This window comes from Lissotriton helveticus, chromosome 5_1, assembly GCF_964261635.1.
Source record: "Lissotriton helveticus chromosome 5_1, aLisHel1.1, whole genome shotgun sequence".
NCBI classification, from domain to species: Eukaryota; Metazoa; Chordata; class Amphibia; order Caudata; family Salamandridae; genus Lissotriton; species Lissotriton helveticus.
In genome coordinates this window covers 1,632,062,391-1,632,081,379 of record NC_136065.1, presented here as the reverse complement: position 1 = coordinate 1,632,081,379, position 18,989 = coordinate 1,632,062,391, and the positions used below count along the sequence as shown (strand labels likewise).

At 43.6% G+C, this 18,989-nt stretch overlaps 1 protein-coding gene across 1 annotated transcript in view; it reads left to right on the top strand.

Moving 5' to 3' along the window:
- The window catches only part of LOC144752742 (galanin receptor type 1-like), a 249,823-nt gene extending 237,710 nt beyond the window's left edge, over positions 1-12,113 (top strand). The window contains exon 3 of the mRNA XM_078640600.1: positions 9,668-12,113. Within this exon, the coding sequence (XP_078496726.1) occupies positions 9,668-9,997 (330 nt within the window). The 3' untranslated portion in view covers positions 9,998-12,113. The remainder of the gene's footprint in view (positions 1-9,667) is intronic.
- Positions 12,114-18,989: the final 6,876 nt, after the last annotated feature.

Below are 18,989 nucleotides of genomic sequence, written 5' to 3'. Positions count from 1 at the left end.
GCATCCCCCCTCAATCTCAGAAGCTATTAAGCTGCCCTTCTAGCTTTGTGATAACTCCATAAGAATCTGATACAGACTCCTTCGGCTCTCGAAATACAAGAAGCTGGAAATTCAAGAGGTATTGTCCGGAACAGGTATAGGAATTTTGGGAAAATAATCATCTTTATAACATTACAGCGCCCGGGGAGTGAGAAGTGAAGGTTGTCTAATCTTGAAAGTGCCTGATCGGTGCTTTTTATAATAGATAATATATTCAACTCAGGAATCTGCTCAACTGCGGCGGTAATCTTTATATCCAAATAAGTTACTGCTGGTACTGTTGGGAACTCCTGCGGTCTTGAAGTATCGGAATGTATGACCTGAGCTTTATCGACATTTAATTTGTAGCCTGATACAAGACCAAATTGTTTCACAATATCATAAAGCGCAGGCAAGGTGGATCTTACATTTGTTGTAAAAATAGCTACGTCATCAGCATATGCTAACGTTTTATACGTGATCCCATTTACCGTAACAGCTTCAATCCTTTGATCAGCACCTAGCTTACTGAGCAAAAGACGAATATACAGGGCAAATAGTAATGGTGAGCAGGGACACCCCTGACGAGTTCCTCTGCTGATAGATATTACATTGGATTCTTGCCCAGAAATCCGAACCTGGGCTTTAGGTGAAACGTATAGGGCCTGTACAGCTGTAACAAATTCCGGCTGGAATCCTTTAGTCCCCAGTATAAGCCAAAGAAAACCCCAGGAGACCCTGTTGAATGCTTTCTCTGCATCCAACAGGATCATCCCCAGGGGTACCTTTGAGGCCTGGGCCCAATCGAACAAGGCTATTGCCCGCTTGACATAGTCCGATGTATTCCGACCAGGGATAAAGCCATGTTGATGGATGGAAACCAGTGGAGCAATGACCCTTCCCAGCCTCGATGCTACTATTTTGGAATAGATCTTGCTATCTGCGCATATTAAAGAAATAGGGCAATATGAAGAGGGGCTGAGCTTCGGCTTGTCCTTTTTTTTAAAACTACAATAGTTGTTCTATGCCAGGAGTCAGGAGTCAAGCCATTCTGGGCTTTTAGAAATAAAAGCTTAAGTTCCATGAGAAGAACGTGTATGAAAGTACGATAAAATTCCAGGGGCAAAGCGTCAGGGCCAGCAGCCTTACCTGCTGCCAACAAAATTATGGCATATTCAATTTCTTCCCTTGAAATCGGGGCAGAAAGCATGTCCCTCTGTTCAGGGGTAATCTGAGTGGTACCATAATCAGACAGAAAGTCCTCACCTGAGGTTACTGACCCTTCCTTTTCTGTGGCATAAAGCCCCTGGTAAAACTCCCGAAAGACCTCCTGGACTTTAGCCAGGAGATCCTGAATCTGTCCCCCTGAGTTTTTTATGCAACATATTCTATTCAAAATTGCTCTTTGCTGAATCCATTTAGCTGGTAGTCTGCCAGTGTTCTCTCCATATTCATATATATCAGCCCTGTGTTGCTTAACCTTTATGGCTAAATCCTCCCCAAGATGTTGATGTATTTTAGTTTTTGCTGTTGCTATCTTTTTTGACATTCCACACTGTTCTGCAGCTCCCCAATAAACTAGATAAGCACTTCCTCAGCCTCCCTGAGCTGATCTATCCAACCGTTAACCTTCTCTTTTATCTTCCTCTGTTGATGCAAAGAAAAGGTCAGAGTTTCGCCCCTCACTGTAGATTTAAAGGCATCCCAGATTATTAGCTCAGATGCAGTCCCCCTGTTCCTCTCGAAAAATTCCACAATCCTCTTTGAGATATATAAGCAATATTCTAAATTGAGTAATAGCTTTCTATCAAAAGCCCACGCTGTCAAAGTCTTAATCTTCCGTTTGGAATAGGAGTCATTACTTTGGAGATTGAAGCTGGCATTCAGATGGATATTAACATCCCCACAAAACACTATCAAGGGAGACCAAAGAGCTAACTCAATGTTTAACTGATCAAGGCAAGTGAGTTCATCTAAATTAGAACCATTGAAGGAGCATATAGTGTACAGTGTCCCCCTTATACCTACTTCTATAATTACCCATCTCCTTAAGTTGTCTTCCTTAACTCAATTACAAATTAAAAGCCCATGCCTTGCCATTATAGCTACTCCTCGAGTGTTGGTAGCTTGACGAGTGCAAGCAAGGAGATCGAGCCCCAAATCTTTTAACCAAATTTGATTATTCCAACAGCTATGGGTCTCCTGGAGACATAATACATCGAACCTCATGTATCTAATAAGTTACGCCAATATGCCTCTCTTTTTCCTATCATTGAGGCCACAACAATTTAAGGGCAAATTCTGATATTTTGATTACTACCTGCCATACCAAGGAGTTACTTCTACCAACCAAAAAGACACTGAGATTTTACCACCAACTTTCCTACAGAAAAAGGAGAACTGAATAAGATATTGAATCTTGTCACAGTAACTATATTGGTCATAACTACACAATTGAACACGTGCTAGAGTGCCCCCGACCCTCAGCCCCCCCACACCCCCACTCTGCCCACCCCCCTGAGACTCTCCCGAGTAGAAACCCTCCCCCTCCAACCTCTCCCGATCCCCCTCTCCTCCCAACACCCCCATCACACGATACATGGGAACCTACTGTCCCTATTGATGCTGAGCTAACCCAACCCATCCCTCCGGACAGTGAGACCTTTGATCCTAGTCCGTGTGCCTTTCATTAATAAAATAAAATGAACGGTTTGAAAACCCAAAGAATAAGATAAAGTTGTGTATAAGGATGATGAAAAAAAGAGATAGGCATTAAATAAAAAGGAGGAACCGATTAAAGTCTTAAAGACTAAAGCTACCAGATGTTATTTCACATCTGAACTCTCATTCAATTGTGCCAACAGAATTTGCTGACATTCATTGACAATAGAAATTCTTTAGTCTGGATTTCTGTCTGAAAGTACTGCGTGCGCCCATAAGAGACCACCTTCAATTTGGCTGGATTAATGAGAAATGCCTGAGTCCCTTTTGCCTGAAATTCAGATATTAGTTGACAAAGAAGCCAGTGCTTTACGACCGTCTTCTGACAAATGTCAGGCCAAACAAAAAATCACACCCGTTCCCCGTTCTTTTGCGATCAGGTCTAGCAAGGTCATATAGGGATTCCCTGGCTAAAAAATATTTAAAGAGATCATAATAACACGTGGGCGTTGTCAGATTGTCCTGCTGCTCTCTGTTGATTGAAAGGGAAGCGGTGTGCCCTTTGAATTTATGTCTTCCTGTCCCATTGTGGTAAATCTGGAAAGGCCTCTTTAAAAATGTGTATCACAAACTGGCACATATCAGGATCTTATTTGCCCTCAGGGATGCCTAGTATTCGCAAGTTATTTAGTCTTGCACGATTTTCTAAATCAGTCAGTTTCATCAGTGTATCATCCCTTAACATTTGCTTTGGACTCAGTCTTCTTTTTCTGCATGTTTAATTCATCCTCCAATTGAGATATCCTGGCTTCTGCCTCCCCAATTCTAGTTGCAAAGTCTGCACAGGTCTTGGTGATTCTTCGAATTGAATTTTGCAGCTTTCTGCAGGCCCCTTGAGTCCGAGAGATCTCAGCCCTAGTTTCCTCCCGGGGGGGCCATGATCACTTGAGAAATCGCAGCCAATGTTATTTCTTCAGTGCATTGCGTTGTGCTGCCAGATACACCTGGAATCTCTCCTTTCCCCTCAATGTCTTGATTCTCTCCTACATTTGGCAAGAAAGAGTAGTCCCACATCATGCTATCGGTGGCCCCCTCAGCCCTGCTAGCCGATGTAGGGAAGGTAGAGGCTTTTTTAATCTCTCTGGGTAACCATGCCTTTCTGCAGATCTGAGTCTGAGTCTTCCCTACCAGTTCCCAATCCATCGATTCTCTGGACTTCATCTCCCAAGATGCAATGGGATTGTAGTGTTACTGGTAGACTTGGACCATCCGTTTTTACCATTAATGTTCTTTGGATAGGATTGGCAATGTGATTCGAAGATTCAACATTGAGATCCCCTGCAACCAGTTCTCTCCACCCTCCCCCAGGGGTGAGATCTCATTTGTTACTAACACCCTCCATTCGTGCTGTTGACCTGAGTCTGGGGCCATTTCACCGCCTTCGCCTTCTCCCCTTGCAGTGCACAGTCCACAACTTTAACTTTCCCTTAGGGAGACCTTCCAGCATTTCCCGCTGCAAGATTAGCAGAGTTTACAGAGTTAAGCCTTAATCAACACCGGTGCGGTTTGCTTACAGCGTGATATGGCTCTGTTTTTTTAAGTTTTCTGTTGCTCGCCTGCGTTAGTCATCTCAGTTCCAGGGCTGGGGCTCATAACCACAGAGCCTCCTCCAGCTGAGTTGCACGCGAAAGCTGATTTCCTAGTATCTTCGGAGCCCGCAGATGAACCGGGTCCTCTCACACCCTTGCTGCCTGTCTTTGGCAGCATCCTTGCAGTCCCCTCCTTCAAGTTGGGAAACCCAGACCAGGCAGTGACGGAACAGCAAAGAGCTCGGGACACCAGCACACAGGGAAGCCGAGTCCTCCACAACAAACTCTGCGTTCCCCAGAGACTCCACAGCATCCAAACCGGCTATGGAAACTTTGCCAGTTTCACCGGTACGTGAGATCAAGCAGTTTACTTTTCCCCATGGGGGTGGTGCAGTGTTCAAATCGCTATCAGAGCAGGTCTCGACTGGAGAGATTAGGTGGTCAGCTCACTCAGCCGAGTGACCGGCGCCATCTTGCCTCCTATGTCGAATTTTTTTTTATTTCTTAAGGGGCCAGCACAACGTAACTTTGTTATACAAGGCAACAGCAAGAAAGACCAGTCTGAGATTATTCTGCTTGAGTTTTATTGTTTAAAGAAGTCAGTAAAATATTGTTCATTTTTCCTCTTCCTTTTGTTTCCTTTAGTCATGTGTGATCGGATTAAAGGTGCGGGGCTTAGAAGTATGTTTTCGTCTGATCTAATTATTTTATACACTGTAGAGTTTCTGGAAATATTCAAATCATATTTGATTGCTTGGCAGTGTTTAATTCTTTACTTGGTTGATGAAATGGCTGGCTCTAGAGAATCTTGGCCAAAATGTCATATAACATTTACTCTCAGACACAGAATGGGTAAAACTCTTTGATATATCAGCTCAACGGCTATAATAGCTGGCTTGTGGATGAATGTGCAGTAATATTTGCTTTCTTTTTTCATTTTCGTGTAAGTGGTATTATTTGATTTTGTCTTTTGTTTCTTTTTCTCCTAATCGACTTAATTCTAGAATACTATTTAAGAAAAACAAGGGTGGCATCTGATGCTCTTCAAAGACAAAATGAAGTCGAATTATCCATATTATGAGGAAAGGGTGCTGTTGCTGTGCTGAAAAATTCTTAAGATGTTGATACTTGAATTCTAATTCTAAGAAGACCAAAATAGTCAGAGTCCTCTTCCACAGCATAGAGCCTTGAAAGCGGGTGCTGTGGGGTGGATGTGGTCCTGAAGAAGACCAATTATGCCCTAGATTTTGCCTAGAGATTATTAATTGGATAGTTACAGGAGTTAAGGACAGCTCTACACTATTTGGAAGGATGCATTGTACTTCTGAAACAGTCAACTACAGCCACTACTTAACTCAAAAATTCTGAGAACCTAAGGAAAATTGTGCCCCAGATTTGATAAACAAGCAACCAGCTGTCCTGACAAGAATGTCATTTTTCTCATGATAGGTCAGGCTGTGAGTTGTCTTTCTCACTCCACTAGGTAGACAGCCACCGACTTTCAGTTCTCACCATTTGATGTAATGGTGTTTTCACCATTCATGGTAAATTACTGTGCATATTTTACAAGAAGGGACAAGGGGGGCTTGTCTGTAGGATTGCTGTGTGACTAGTAGACTATGTGGCAATGAACTTGCACTTCTTACATCTTAACTAGTTTTCTCTAAATTTTAATTGGTGGCTCACTGGTACTGGTAGAAGCAAATACTGTACAAAGAGCAGTCTGAGGCAGCATGTTGTGTTGTAGGTAGAGCACTCATATCAATACTTGGCTGCACATGGACACGTGTCCCTGTTACCAACGGATTGGAGGCTTGGAAGCAATTATCAGCCACTAAAGTAAATAGAAGCAGATAGCTGGGAATCCCAAAAGAATCAAAAAGAAATGCTGTATTTGGTAAAAAATATGCATCCATAAGACATCATTAACGCCAGATGCATGTTTAGCACAGTAAAAGACCCATTCCCACACCGTGCACAAAATTAATATCAATCAATGTGTTATGACCATTAATGGTCGTGGTTCCTTGACCGTAATCAAATCACTAACCTTTTTCAAATTTTAAAGGTTTCAATGGCTGTAGAAATATTTTTAATTGCCGATGTCTTCTCAAACAAAGAACAATTGTGTCCAATGAAAAATTTCCGTGAAACAAATGTATAATCACAGTGTCTCAGTTTCAAAGATCAGTAATGGCACTAATTTGCACTTGTTATGATATTAAAATGCCGACACTCACTTTCTGATTTATAAGAAGTCGTCCACCTATTTCTTTGATTACGGGAGAACTTCCAGCACAGGTAGTTCAAAAAGTCTCTAGTAAAGGTTTTCTAGTAGACAAATGAGATGGGGAGATTATACATTAGATAACCCATCCCGTCACTCCAATAGATGATTACATTTTTTCATACATCCACTATACCTGTATTATGTCCCAAATTATAAGTGATCCAACAGTATGATCAGCCTAAAGAGTTTTTAATGAATTGTGTTAGTCCCCGTCACTAACAAAAATGCTTCATACATAGCATTTAAGGAATCGCAAAATTTGCGATTCCTTAAATGCTATGGCAAATTAAGGAATCGCAAATCTTTGCGATTTCTTAATTTGCGAATTTTTGATACATTCAAAATAATGCAAAATGACCATTTGCGAGTCGCAAATGCGGAAATTCTACGAATTTCGGCCTTTGCGAGTCGCAAAACGGTTGATACATCTGCCCCTATATTTCTTTCTCTTTGAGGAAAAGTATTCGCGTGATGGAATGAAGAATTTGCCAACGGGGACTAACACAATTCATTAAAAACTCTTTGGGCCGATCAAACTGTTTGAACACGTATAATTTGGGACATAATACAGGTATAGTGGATGTATGAAACAATTTAATCATCTATTGGAGTGATGGGATGGGTTATCTAATGTATAATCTCCCCATCTCGTTTGTCTACTAGAAAACCTTTGCTAGAGACTTTTTGAACTAACTGTGCTGGCAATTCTCCCGTAATTTGAATCAAAGAAATAGGTGGACGATGTCTTATAAATCAGGAAGTGAGTGTCGGCATTCCTATATACATATCAAGTTTATGTTCAAATTAGTGCCATTACTGATCTTTGAAACTGAGACACTGTGATCATACATTTGTTCACAAAAAAATGTCATTGGATACAATTGTTCTTTGTCTGAGAAGACACCGGGAAACAAAAATATATGTGCAGCCATTGAAACTTTTAAAATTTGAAAAAGTTTAGTGATTTGATTACGGTCAAGGAACCCAGACCATTAATGGTCATAACACATTGGTTGATAATAATTTGGTGCACGGTGTGGCAATGGGTCTATCTCTCTTTCTTATTCACTTTTCAATCCTTCGAGGTGGTTATCACTTCAAGATATTTTTTGAAAAACAATTTCTCATCTCATCTTGTAGCACCTTCTTTTTCTGGTCTTACTCACTTCTACAACATTTACCTTCCCTTCATAGGAAAATGGATCCCAAGTAATTGGGGCATGTTTTTATACATATGTATTAAGTGTTAATTAAGACTATGCCATTGTCTTCGGAGTCTTGAGGAATTCACTTGAAGTGATGAAACCTGTGTCAGCTGTTGCTCATTTGGATCAAGACCATAAGGCTACAACCATCTTTTTATGAACAGTCTCTTCAATGTTACATTTATTTTAGGCACAATGGTCCTCTCTTGGTCTTGTTTGAAAACTGTGATGTTTCACACAAGGTCTTTCTAAATTAAATAAATCACATTTTTTGTACGAATCCAAATCTGTCTGTTGCCAGTGATATTTTGACATTATTCAATGCAGTTTGTTTTGGTCATATACAAATACGAATAAGAATTGTTACTTTTGAGTGCCAGGATATTTGTATGTTATATTGTAATTAGGAATAAATTGGCATGCAGAGGGCACTGCATTGTAATTGAAAGGTGATCCGTCCAAAGAGGGCAGTAATTGTATGAGCACAGAGACTGAAGTATTTCATCTCCCATTTAACTTATTTGTCAAGTAAAGGCAAAGGATTGATTGGGCATTGATACCAGCCCTTCCCTGTTCTCCAACTTGATTTCGTCAGCAAAGGGTCCAAATATTAAGTCTATCTTTCTGCTGTTTGTGCCTACTTGTGTGCTGTCTGGCAGGTTCTGGGTTGTGTGGGACTGTGTGTGTGTGCCCCTCTGTGTTTCCTGACTGGGTGCATGGATATGGGTACCAGGATCTCCCAGACTTGCATCTCTCTCTTCCATTCTACAATTCTTAACTGTCCAACCGGACTTGAGTTCTCATCAACTTTGGTTTAGACCTCCTACCTTCTATTATCTCTTTCTCTGTCTTGCAGCCTATTTTCCTCTCCTGCTTGTCAAGCAGAAGCCTAAGGTCATCGACCAACTCCTGATCCCTTTTTGGGGAAGAGTGCCCTATTCCCAAGGCTCCTATTCCCTTCCCCTTGTACCCTCCTTGCTACTCACCTGTTCCTCTAGCACTCTCAGATGTCCTTAAAACAGCATACAGTGCTCTTCATGCATCCAAATTAACATGGCACATCTTTCGATCTGTGTGTATGGATGTCTTTAAATATTGTGCTCTGTGTGCATGTTTGCATGTAAGCATCATTTATGTCAATGTGTGCATGGATGTTGAGTGTCTGCATCTGTTCCGCTCTACAGTGGTTTCGCTGCTAGCCGAGGCACTGCCATCCTGCAGTTCTCCTGTTGGTTGTTTGCCAACAGCTCTTACACTCCCCCAATTCTCCCAAGGAGAGACCGACATCGGACTCGCTCAAAGCTTCCAAACACAGAAACTGTTTATAAAAATTCCACTTTCGTTGATAACAGTTTACAGAGCCAACAAAAAGGAAGAATAGAAATGACACTTTAATATAAGTGATCATACTAAATGCCCAGAAGGCGTAGTAACATTAGATGGTGGTTTTCCCACACCCACCACAAAAAGTGAGATATTTAAGTATCCCGTGGTTTCCAGAATATGTTGGAGAACCCAATATCTGGCAAAAGTATATTGATAAAATATCGGGCGAATCAAAGAGGAACTGTTAAAAAGATGCAAACACCTTTTACAGTTAACAAAAAACGCCCTTCCCACTGCTTTTAAGCTATTTTTGCTGTCTACTGTGCGCACTTACGATGGTGACAGTAACTCGGCTATTAGTTGAACACACAAATTGAGGTTTTCAAAAAGACTGAAAGTAATGCGGGTTCTGACCGTCTAAGAAAGGGTTTGAAGTCCCGGTCAAGCCTGGGGCACTTTAGGTACAATATGGACTGAGTGAGAGAGACCCGGTCCGTCCACTTGTAAAAATCCACTAGAGGGGTGACGGGATTGTTTGGCGACTGCATAACAGAGATCTTTTTCTTTCCCCTCCACAGACAACGCAGACCGTGCTGGCCGTGGTGGCGGCCTTCACCATCTCCTGGCTCCCGCATCACGTGGTTACCATGTGGGTTGTGTTCGGGAACTTTCCGCTGACTGAGGCCTCCTTCGCTCTCCGCATCGTCTCACACTGCCTGGCCTACGGCAACGCCTGCGTCAACCCCATCATCTACGCCTTCCTGTCGGAGAACTTTCGCAAGGCCTACAAAGAGGTCTTCCGCTGCCGCTACTCTCACCCCATGCCCGCAGAAGAGGAGGTGGACGAGCACCACGACACTGGCAAGGTTCACAGCGTCCTGGTGACGCATTCCAGCACCAACATGTGACACGGGGTCAGTATAAGGTCAGGGTGCATTAGGTGTATTCTCGCAATATTGATGGTGACAATCAAATTACAACCAGAGACTGGACACCAGGAAGGCAGGCGGCTTGAGAATGCACATCAGAGAAGAGGCACAATGGCGCAAAAACAACTTTACCCAAAGTATTTCAGCCAAAAGATACCAGCCATGACTGAACCTGTATTTTGTTTGCCACAAAACAACTGTCATTAGTTCTGCATTTCCTCTCTAGTTGATGCTGCTTTCTTCACGAGAAGCTCTTAAACAATCCAAACATCACAGAATATACCCACTCTAAATTCTGGAAGCTTTTTTTCTAGTTTTGACAACCGTGGCTAGTTTCTTAAACAATCCAAACATCACAAATTATACCCACTCTAAATGCTGGAAGTTGTTTTCCAGTTTTGACAACAGTGGCTAGTTTCTGCTCTGTGTAATTAGCAGGGCAGCGTGCCTGGCAGTCCCCACCTCAGGTTTGTGGGTGTGATGCAGCACCTCCGACACCCCTACTTCCAGCGCCACTGACGTAAGCATAGAGGGGCTATGCTGGCAGCATGTTTCTGGATTTCCAAATTAAGAGGGAGATAACATGCATCTTCGCAATGTTCACTCTGATATTCTAACCCAGATGAGTGCTCGCCTTGCTCGAACCATTGTCCTCTCTGTGTTACAAGCAAGACTGAACTCCTAAGATGGGTTCATAATAATGGTCGATGCTTTCAGGGAATGAAAAGGATCGCTGGAGAGAGATTTCATGCATATAGCATTTAACACCAACACAAACTTCTGAACTGTCACTGCCATGTGTTTGCACCTACCCAGCCACGCATGTCTGAGAGACTGGTGCTCTCCTCCAAGGTAGTAAGATGCTTCAGAACCAGACGCGTCCTCCTTGGATGGAGCCACTGTCCGCTGTATGCTGCGTCGGAAGATTGTGCATAGTACTCTATGGGTCTAAGAAGATCAGTTACGCTTTATTTTGAAGCATAAGAGTGCACAACACAATAAATAGACAAAATATTGCAAAGGCACAAAAAAGATTTAGCATTTAGATGTTCAACTTAAGCAGGCCATGGTACTAAATCTAATGCCATTCTCTAATCCAAAGAGACCCTCAATTTATCCTAACCCTAAACCCAACCCTAATTTTTAAAACATTAACTGTAAATCTAATGCTTAGACTGCTTGCATCAGTATCCCTACCATAATTCTCTGCCTACACCTTATGCCAATCATAACCATAAGCACAGCCCTAACTGTATTGCTAGAACTAACAGCAGTTCTAAGAGTATCCCTAACAGCAAATTCAGCCTTAGGGATAACTCTTATCCTAAACCTTAACCAAGTTCATTGTGACAGAACGGTACTGAGAAACAATGGTTCATCGAACTATCAGACAACCTACAGTCTGGCAGGCTCCACCCTGCAGCACCAACAAACTTGATTTCGGGGAATCACTTGTGTAGTCCATTCTTGAGTGTGAGGTGAGATGCTTTACTCCATCTTTGGAGTTACACTGACACTTATATCTAGAAACGACAAGTCTCACACAATCTGTGCCTGCCCATCTTATTTTCAAAAATGTCCTTTGTGGGGGCTGAGACAGCAGAAATGAGAACCCCATTAAACCATAAGCCCAAAGTGAAGATACCATTGTTAAAAACAATACTCTGTCACACAGCCACGTTGAATAGGGAAAAATCCAAATTCTTTTTATTCAATGTACAGTTAATCTATTGAGTTTCTTTTCGCCATCCATTAAGGTAGCCGACCAGCACCCTTTGTTTCAAGCAGTTTCTTCACTTCGGACTGCCACAAAACTCACACTACAACAAACTCTGGAAAAACGAGGCTCCCTCCCAGGTGGAAGTGAACCAGCTACTGATGTCTTTGAAAACATTCATCCCTTTCTGCTTTAAAAATGTGACATTGAATTGAGGGGTCACCAGCGATCTCACCAAGTCATACCTTTCTATAGCTTTGGCAAGAGGAGCAACACTTTGCACATTGGCATAAACCAACCACCACGCATTCCCCTCCATCTTAGCCTGGGCCTTCGAGTTACTGCTGCTAGATGCTGTTCTGTGAACTGAATAAAAATATTGAAAAGCGTGCACTTTTTATTCTTCATTCAGTGTTCATACATTTGTATCTGGTCCCAAATGATGGGTGGGAAAGTGAAGCCTTTTAATAACAGTCTTCTTACACTTTATTGTTTTCTCAAGCACCTCAAACACAGGAAAACTGCAGGAGTGCAGTCTGGTCTAATTCACAAAAGTACGTGGCAGCTGCTGATTCAACACTTTAAGCGACAGGTGTACGAGTTTAGGAAACACACAGTGAAAGGACAGCATTTATAGAATACACATGCATACCTTTTAGGTCTTGGCTAGACAGGGCATGTGCTGTCACTTCGAGAAAGTTTTACAATCAGTGGGCATTAGCCCCCCCAAAGGCTTAGCATTTGCTTGCTCCAACATCGTTCTCATATCCTTTGTTTTCGTTTGTCCATGGCATGCATGTGTCATGCCTCTTCTTATGTTTGGCCCTCTACTGGAGCATGGACCAAGTACTTGTGTCCATCCACTGCTCCTGTTTTAGGGGCTACTTTTGTTTTTGAGCACTCCACAAACTTGTTTGTGTTTTACTGGCTCCCTCTCCTTCCATCCGCCTCCATTCCTGTTGCTTCATTCCCTCCACAGTTTGTGCTGTATTGTGTGTCTTTCTTTATTCCCCTACTTAACAGCCACCCATGCTTGTGTTGCTTTATTCCTTCCACCCACCCTCACGCTGGTTCTGGACAGGATACTGAATACAAAATAGATTCTTGTTTAAATGGCTGCAGATGCTTGTGATTTAAAGGACAACACTGCAGACAAACTGCTGCTGCCAGGGTATAGCAGCAGGAATAGAATGACCTTATTTATTCCCCTCATGCCAATGCATGTTTAAATTAAACATGCTGCCAGAGAGAAGAGCTGCATATAAGTAGTGGTTTGCTGAGTAAATACAGAGGACTCAGCGAGCCACCTTTAATCACCATGCCCCTCCCTACCCCCAGCACTCATGCACTGTGTCTTCGAGACATGTTATATACAATCATTGAGCTTCAGCCCACCTACAGGCTTACCATTTGTTCACTTTAACATCACTCTTGTATTCTTTGTTCCCGTTTGTCCATGGCTCAAGCGTCTTCTTGAGTATGCAAAAACAACAGTTGATGGAAAGGATGCAGAACAATGTCATACATTCACCCCAGTACAGAGATCTGGACCTAAATCCATCGTTTTTTTGCTCACCACACCACCCCAGTTCAGACATGGCCATATGCAAATCAGCCTTGACACTGTGCCTCATGGGAACAGTCCAGCCCGAACTGCCAAGCCATGCCTTCCCTGGACCATAAACAAGCTTCCTAGGACCGGTTTCTGGCATTTCAGCCGTCTTCAGCCTGGCTTGCTTGAATCCAGTGGCAAAGTGAGCAAGGGACTCATGTCTGAGCATACCCTGCCAACTTATGTCAACAAAGCGGTACAAAAGAGGGTGGTGATGGACGGAGCTTCTGAACCAATCAAACACTCACACCCAGTCAAAAGATCTGGATTTAATCCATCACCGTTCTTTAGCCCACTCTGCCACCCCAGTTCAGACATGGCCATATGCAAATCAGTCTGACCCCGTGCCTCATGGGAACATTCCAGCCCGAACTGCCAAGCCATGTCTTCCCTGGACCGGAATCAAGCATCCTAGGACCGGTTTCTGGCTATCAGCCGTGAGCAAAATAACGATGGCTTAAACCCAACTCTGTGACTGGGGGTGAATGTTTTGCTATTGTGCAACATTCCGTCCATCATCTTGTGTGTTTTGCTGTTCACCCTATGTGGGAAGGGTATGCCTAGACGTGGGTCCCGTGCTCACTACAGCACTGGAGTCAAGCTATCCTGGTTGAAGACGGTTGATAGCCAGAAACCGGTCCTAGGATGCTTGATTCCGGTCCAGGGAAGACATGGCTTGGCAGTTCGGGATGAACTGTTCCCATGAGGCACAGGGTCAAGGCTGATTTGCTTATGGCCATGTCTGAACTGGGGTGGCTTGGTGAGCAAAATAACGATGGCTTAAACCCAGATCTGTGACTGGGGGTGAATGTTTTGCTATTGTGCAACATTCCGTCCATCATCTTTTGCGTTTTGCTGTTCACCCTATGTGGGAAGGGTATGCCCAGACATGGGTCCCATGCTCACTACACCACTGGAGTCAAGCTATCCTGGCTGAAGACAACTGATAGCCAGAAACCGGTCCTAGGATGCTTGATTCCGGTCCAGGGAAAACATGGCTTTGCATTTCGGGCTGGACTGTTCCCATGAGGCACAGGGTCAAGGCTGGTTTACAAATAGCCATGTCTGAACTGGGGTGGCTTGGTGAACAAAATAACGATGGCTTAAACCCAGATCTGTGACTGTGGGTGAATGTTTTGCTATTGTGCAACATTCCATCCATCATTTTGCGTGTTTTGCTGTTCACCCTATGTGGGAAGGGTATCCCCAGACGTGGGTCCCGTGCTCACTAAACCACTGGAGTCAAGCTATCCTGGCTGAAGACGGCTGATAGCCAGAAACCGGTCCTAGGATGCTTGATTCTGGTCCAGGGAAGACATGGCTGGGCAGTTCAGGCTGGACTGTTACCATGAGGCACAGGGTCAAGGCTGTTTTGCATATGGCCATGTCTGAACTGCGGTGGCTTAAACCCAGATCTGTGACTGGGGGTGAATGTTTTGCTATTGTGCAACATTCCGTCCATCATCTTGTGTGTTTTGCTGTTTACCCTATGTGGGAAGGGTATGCCCAGATGTGGGTCCCGTGCTCACTACACCACTGGAGTCAAGCTATCCTGGCTGAAGACGGCTGATAGCCAGAAACCGGTCCTAGGGTGCTTGATTCCGGTCCTGGGAAGACATGGCTTGGCAGTTCGGGCTGGACTGTTCCCATGAGGCACAGGGTCAAGGCTGATTTGCATATGACCATGTCTGAACTGGGGTGGCTTGGTGAGCAAAATACCGATGGTTTAAACCCAGATCTGTGACTGGGGTGAATGTTTTGCTATTGTGCAACATTCCGTCCATCATCTTGTGTGTTATGCTGTTCACCCTATGTGGGAAGGGTATGCCCAGACATGGGTCCCGTGCTCACTACACCACTGGAGTCAAGCTATCCTGGCTGAAGATGGCTGATAGCCAGAGACCGGTCCTAGGATGCTTGATTCCGGTCCTGGGAAGACATGGCTTGGCAGTTCGGGCTGGACTGTTCCCATGAGTCACAGGGTCAAGGCTGATTTGCATATGGCCATGTCTGAACTGGGGTGGCTTGGTGAGCAAAATAACGATGGCTTAAACCCAGCTCTGTGACTGGGGGTGAATGTTTTGCTACTGTGCAACATTCCGTCCATCATCTTGTGTGTTTTGCTCTTCTTGATATTGACCCTCCCTCAGAGCATGGACCGAGTACTTGTGTTCATCCACAGCTCCTGTTCAAGGAGCCACTTTTTTGTGTCTTCCAACACTCCACACGAGTTCTCGTGTTTTCACTCGCTCTCAGGGGCAGCTGATACCCTAAATATTTGGTGGGGCAGCCAACCACTGACCAGCAATGCCTATAAGGTCAAAGCAAAACTGTCAGTCATGGCTTGTTATAAACAGTGTTGATAATGAACCACAACTGAGAGCTCTGGCATTGAGGCCGTATGAGTCACTTATAGTGTTTGCTAGTGGGCTATAAATTAAAAAAAAAATTACTTTCCCACTGCATGCACTGGCTCGTCTACTCTGGCCTCGTACTTCCGTCCTTCAGTGCTGGTCTGGAGCAATCCTCCACGCCAATTCGGATGCTGCTACCATGTTGCTGGTAATGCTAAGTAGCATGAGAGCAGCACCAGGATTGGCTGAAGGGGCTACCTTGATGCTCCCGCAGGCACTCAGGTGTGTGCCTGCTCTCCACCCAGCTGTCTAAGACAGCTGGATGGAGTAAGGATTTGAGTGAAATAAAGTGACAAGGAGTACAGGGCCGGACTGGGAACCGAAACCAGCCCTGGCAAAGAGCTCGGCTGGCCCTGGGTGGGGGACGGGGCATGCTAGCTGAAAGCTTTGTGCTGCTTTTGTTGCTGGGGGCCGATATTGCAGCTATGCTGCAAAACCAGCCCGGAAACGAAAAATGGCCCACCAGAGTTCTAAAACCGACCCCACACTCACAGCCCACTGAACAAATGCCTGTGCCAGCTACAGCCGGTCTGGCCCAGAAAGAGTAGAGTGTTTTACAGTGGAGTGTCAGAGTGGTGTAGAGTGTCGTGGAGTGGCATAAAATGGAGAGTCATAGAGTGGAGTGGCATCAAGTCATAGAGTGGAGTAGAGTCGTGGAGTGGCGTGGCATGGCCTAGCCTAGAGTGAAGTGGCTTAGAGTGGAGTAGCATAGGGTGAAGTAAAGCGAGGTAATGTAGAGTGTCATAGAGTGAAGGCACATAGAGCTTAGGGGAGAAGAGTGGAATGAAGTGTTGTAGAGTGGACTGGCATACCTTAGAGTGTTGTAAAGTGTCATTGAGTGGAGTGGCATAAAGTGAGGTAAAGTGGCATGGAGTCTCGTAGAGTGGAGTGTCGTAGAATGGAGTAGAGTGGCCTAGTGTGAAGTGGCACAAAGTGGAGTGTGGTGGAGTCGAGTGTCAGGCCTTGGAGTCAAGTGTTGTAGAGTGGAGTGACTAAGAGTGGAGCAGTATAGAGTGGAGGAGAGTGTTGTGGAGTGGAATGGTGTAGTGTGGAGGATGCATGGTGTGGTAGCACGCTGCCATTACAGGCAACACATTTTTAATTGAAATGACAATTGCATTTGCATATACAGTTTTACTGATAAAACTATACAGCACACAAACTGTAATGTATGGAAATGACATCACATAATTTGCTGATTCGTCTTGATCGTATTCAAATATTTGTTTCCACCACACTTCTGAATTACAAAATAAGTGCTATATTTGTGCTTTCATAATTTTGATTAATTCTGAAATATTTGCACGGTTCTTTTACAGACATTTAAATGTAGTTGTGTGCTAGAAAAAAACCTTTTCTTTCCCAGTACCCAACAAGATTGTCACATAAAGCCTCTCACTTTGAAGTCAGAGAAAGAAAAGTAACAAGCATTCGTAAATGCAATCGGTTTCGCCTATGCGATTATTACGATTTATTATGTTGTACGTTTTAGCTTGGTTAGCAGCTGTGCAATATAAGCCTTCTTCACTGACAGAGTTACCGAAGAAAAAAACAAGTCCCTACTACTTTGTTTCGAATGCAGTGCTGAGAACTTGAAAGCTACTCAGAAAAATCATTGAAGACACGGAGCAGAGATTGGTTGAGACACCTATTACACCATTACGAAGATATGGGCAAGACATTTTTTTTAATGAAGTGTTTCTGCCTTCACAGGAGGTTCATTTAGATTCTTCTTTTACTTTCTAGGATTACTGACTTAAAGTGAAACTTAGGGGCCCAGAAAGTATTTGACGGAAGAGAAACAGGGACACATTGAAAATAAACAGCTTGCAAGACACCAAGGAGAAAGCGTAGAAGATGGCCGGCAACCAATAGACCTCATGGGCAGTGACACAAGGAGATAAGGGGCCATATAAATAGAAAGGCAAAGAAACGAGTTGGGAAAATACACATTATACAAGAAGAGGTGAGAGTTAAATACATGGGCAGGGAGATAATGTGCAGAGAGAGGTGAAAAGCACAATGACACAAGAGGAATGAAAGAGAAACATGCACACAGCGACTATGAGTCGTGGGTCGAAAATAGTGGTGGGTCCGGGATTGACAACTCAAACTACATTTGAAACCCTTTTGCCCTGTCTAACAGTTGTTACGTTTAGAAAAGGATTGTAAAAATAGACTGTGCAGAGGCATTCAGAGTTTTAAAATACGACACTTGTAGACCCATTGTATTTGCTGTATTGCAATTCTTGACCTCCATGTGGGGCAGGCGCTCGAAGTTTGTAGACCAGACCAAACAGTAATAAAATTAATTTTGTCCTCATAACTCGTAGGTCTCCCCCAAATTTTTAATTCCTCACTAGCTTCAATTCACAAAAAACAATTAAGCCTGCTTGTTTTTAAAAGTATAGCTCACTGTCTGGTTTTATTTAGCCATAACGTGTACTAAGGATTTGACACTCCATGGCTATCTTATATTTTTAGACAATGTCATACTAATTGGACCATGACTGTTAATATTCATAGGCTTCTACTAGGGCTTTGTTCCATCAGCCAGTGCCTCTGTCTCTGTAATTTCTCAACCTACATGAGCTCAGGAATTATTGTATACAGGTGAGGTGCCATTGTATGTTTGCTTCTACTGTTAGAACCATGGAGGTTCTGTAATTAGATCCATGTAAAAAACAAGTATGGTAATTACTGTAGAATTTTAAAGTGACATGAATCTTAATGTACTATTTTTTCTATGAACGCTTTTATGGTCCCTTGACCGAAATAAAGTTTTATGAAAGAAAGAAAAGTAGAAGTGACTTCAAATTACCTTTAATGGTGAAAGAGTAAGACACTGGGCTTCTTGAGAGTATGCAATGGGTGTGTAGTGGTGGGAGGGACAGGCAAGCCACGAACTGGAACTCGAAGCTGGAATGAGAACACAACAGTAATACAAATAGAAGAGAAGGGGCAGACAGAGGATATGGCGTAATAGCCAGAACTGCCGACCTTGGAGCTGAAGAACTGGGATCGAGTCTCGGCATCGGCTCACAAGCACGCTTCACACAGGAGGAATGAGAAACAGGCACACGGTGACTATGAGTTCTGGGTCAAAAATAGTGGCAGAGGCCAGGTTTGACAATTCAAACTACATTTTAAACCCTCCCGCCTTGTCTAACAGCTGTTCAATCAAATTACTTTTAAAGTTGAAAGAGTAAGACACTGGGCTCGTTGATG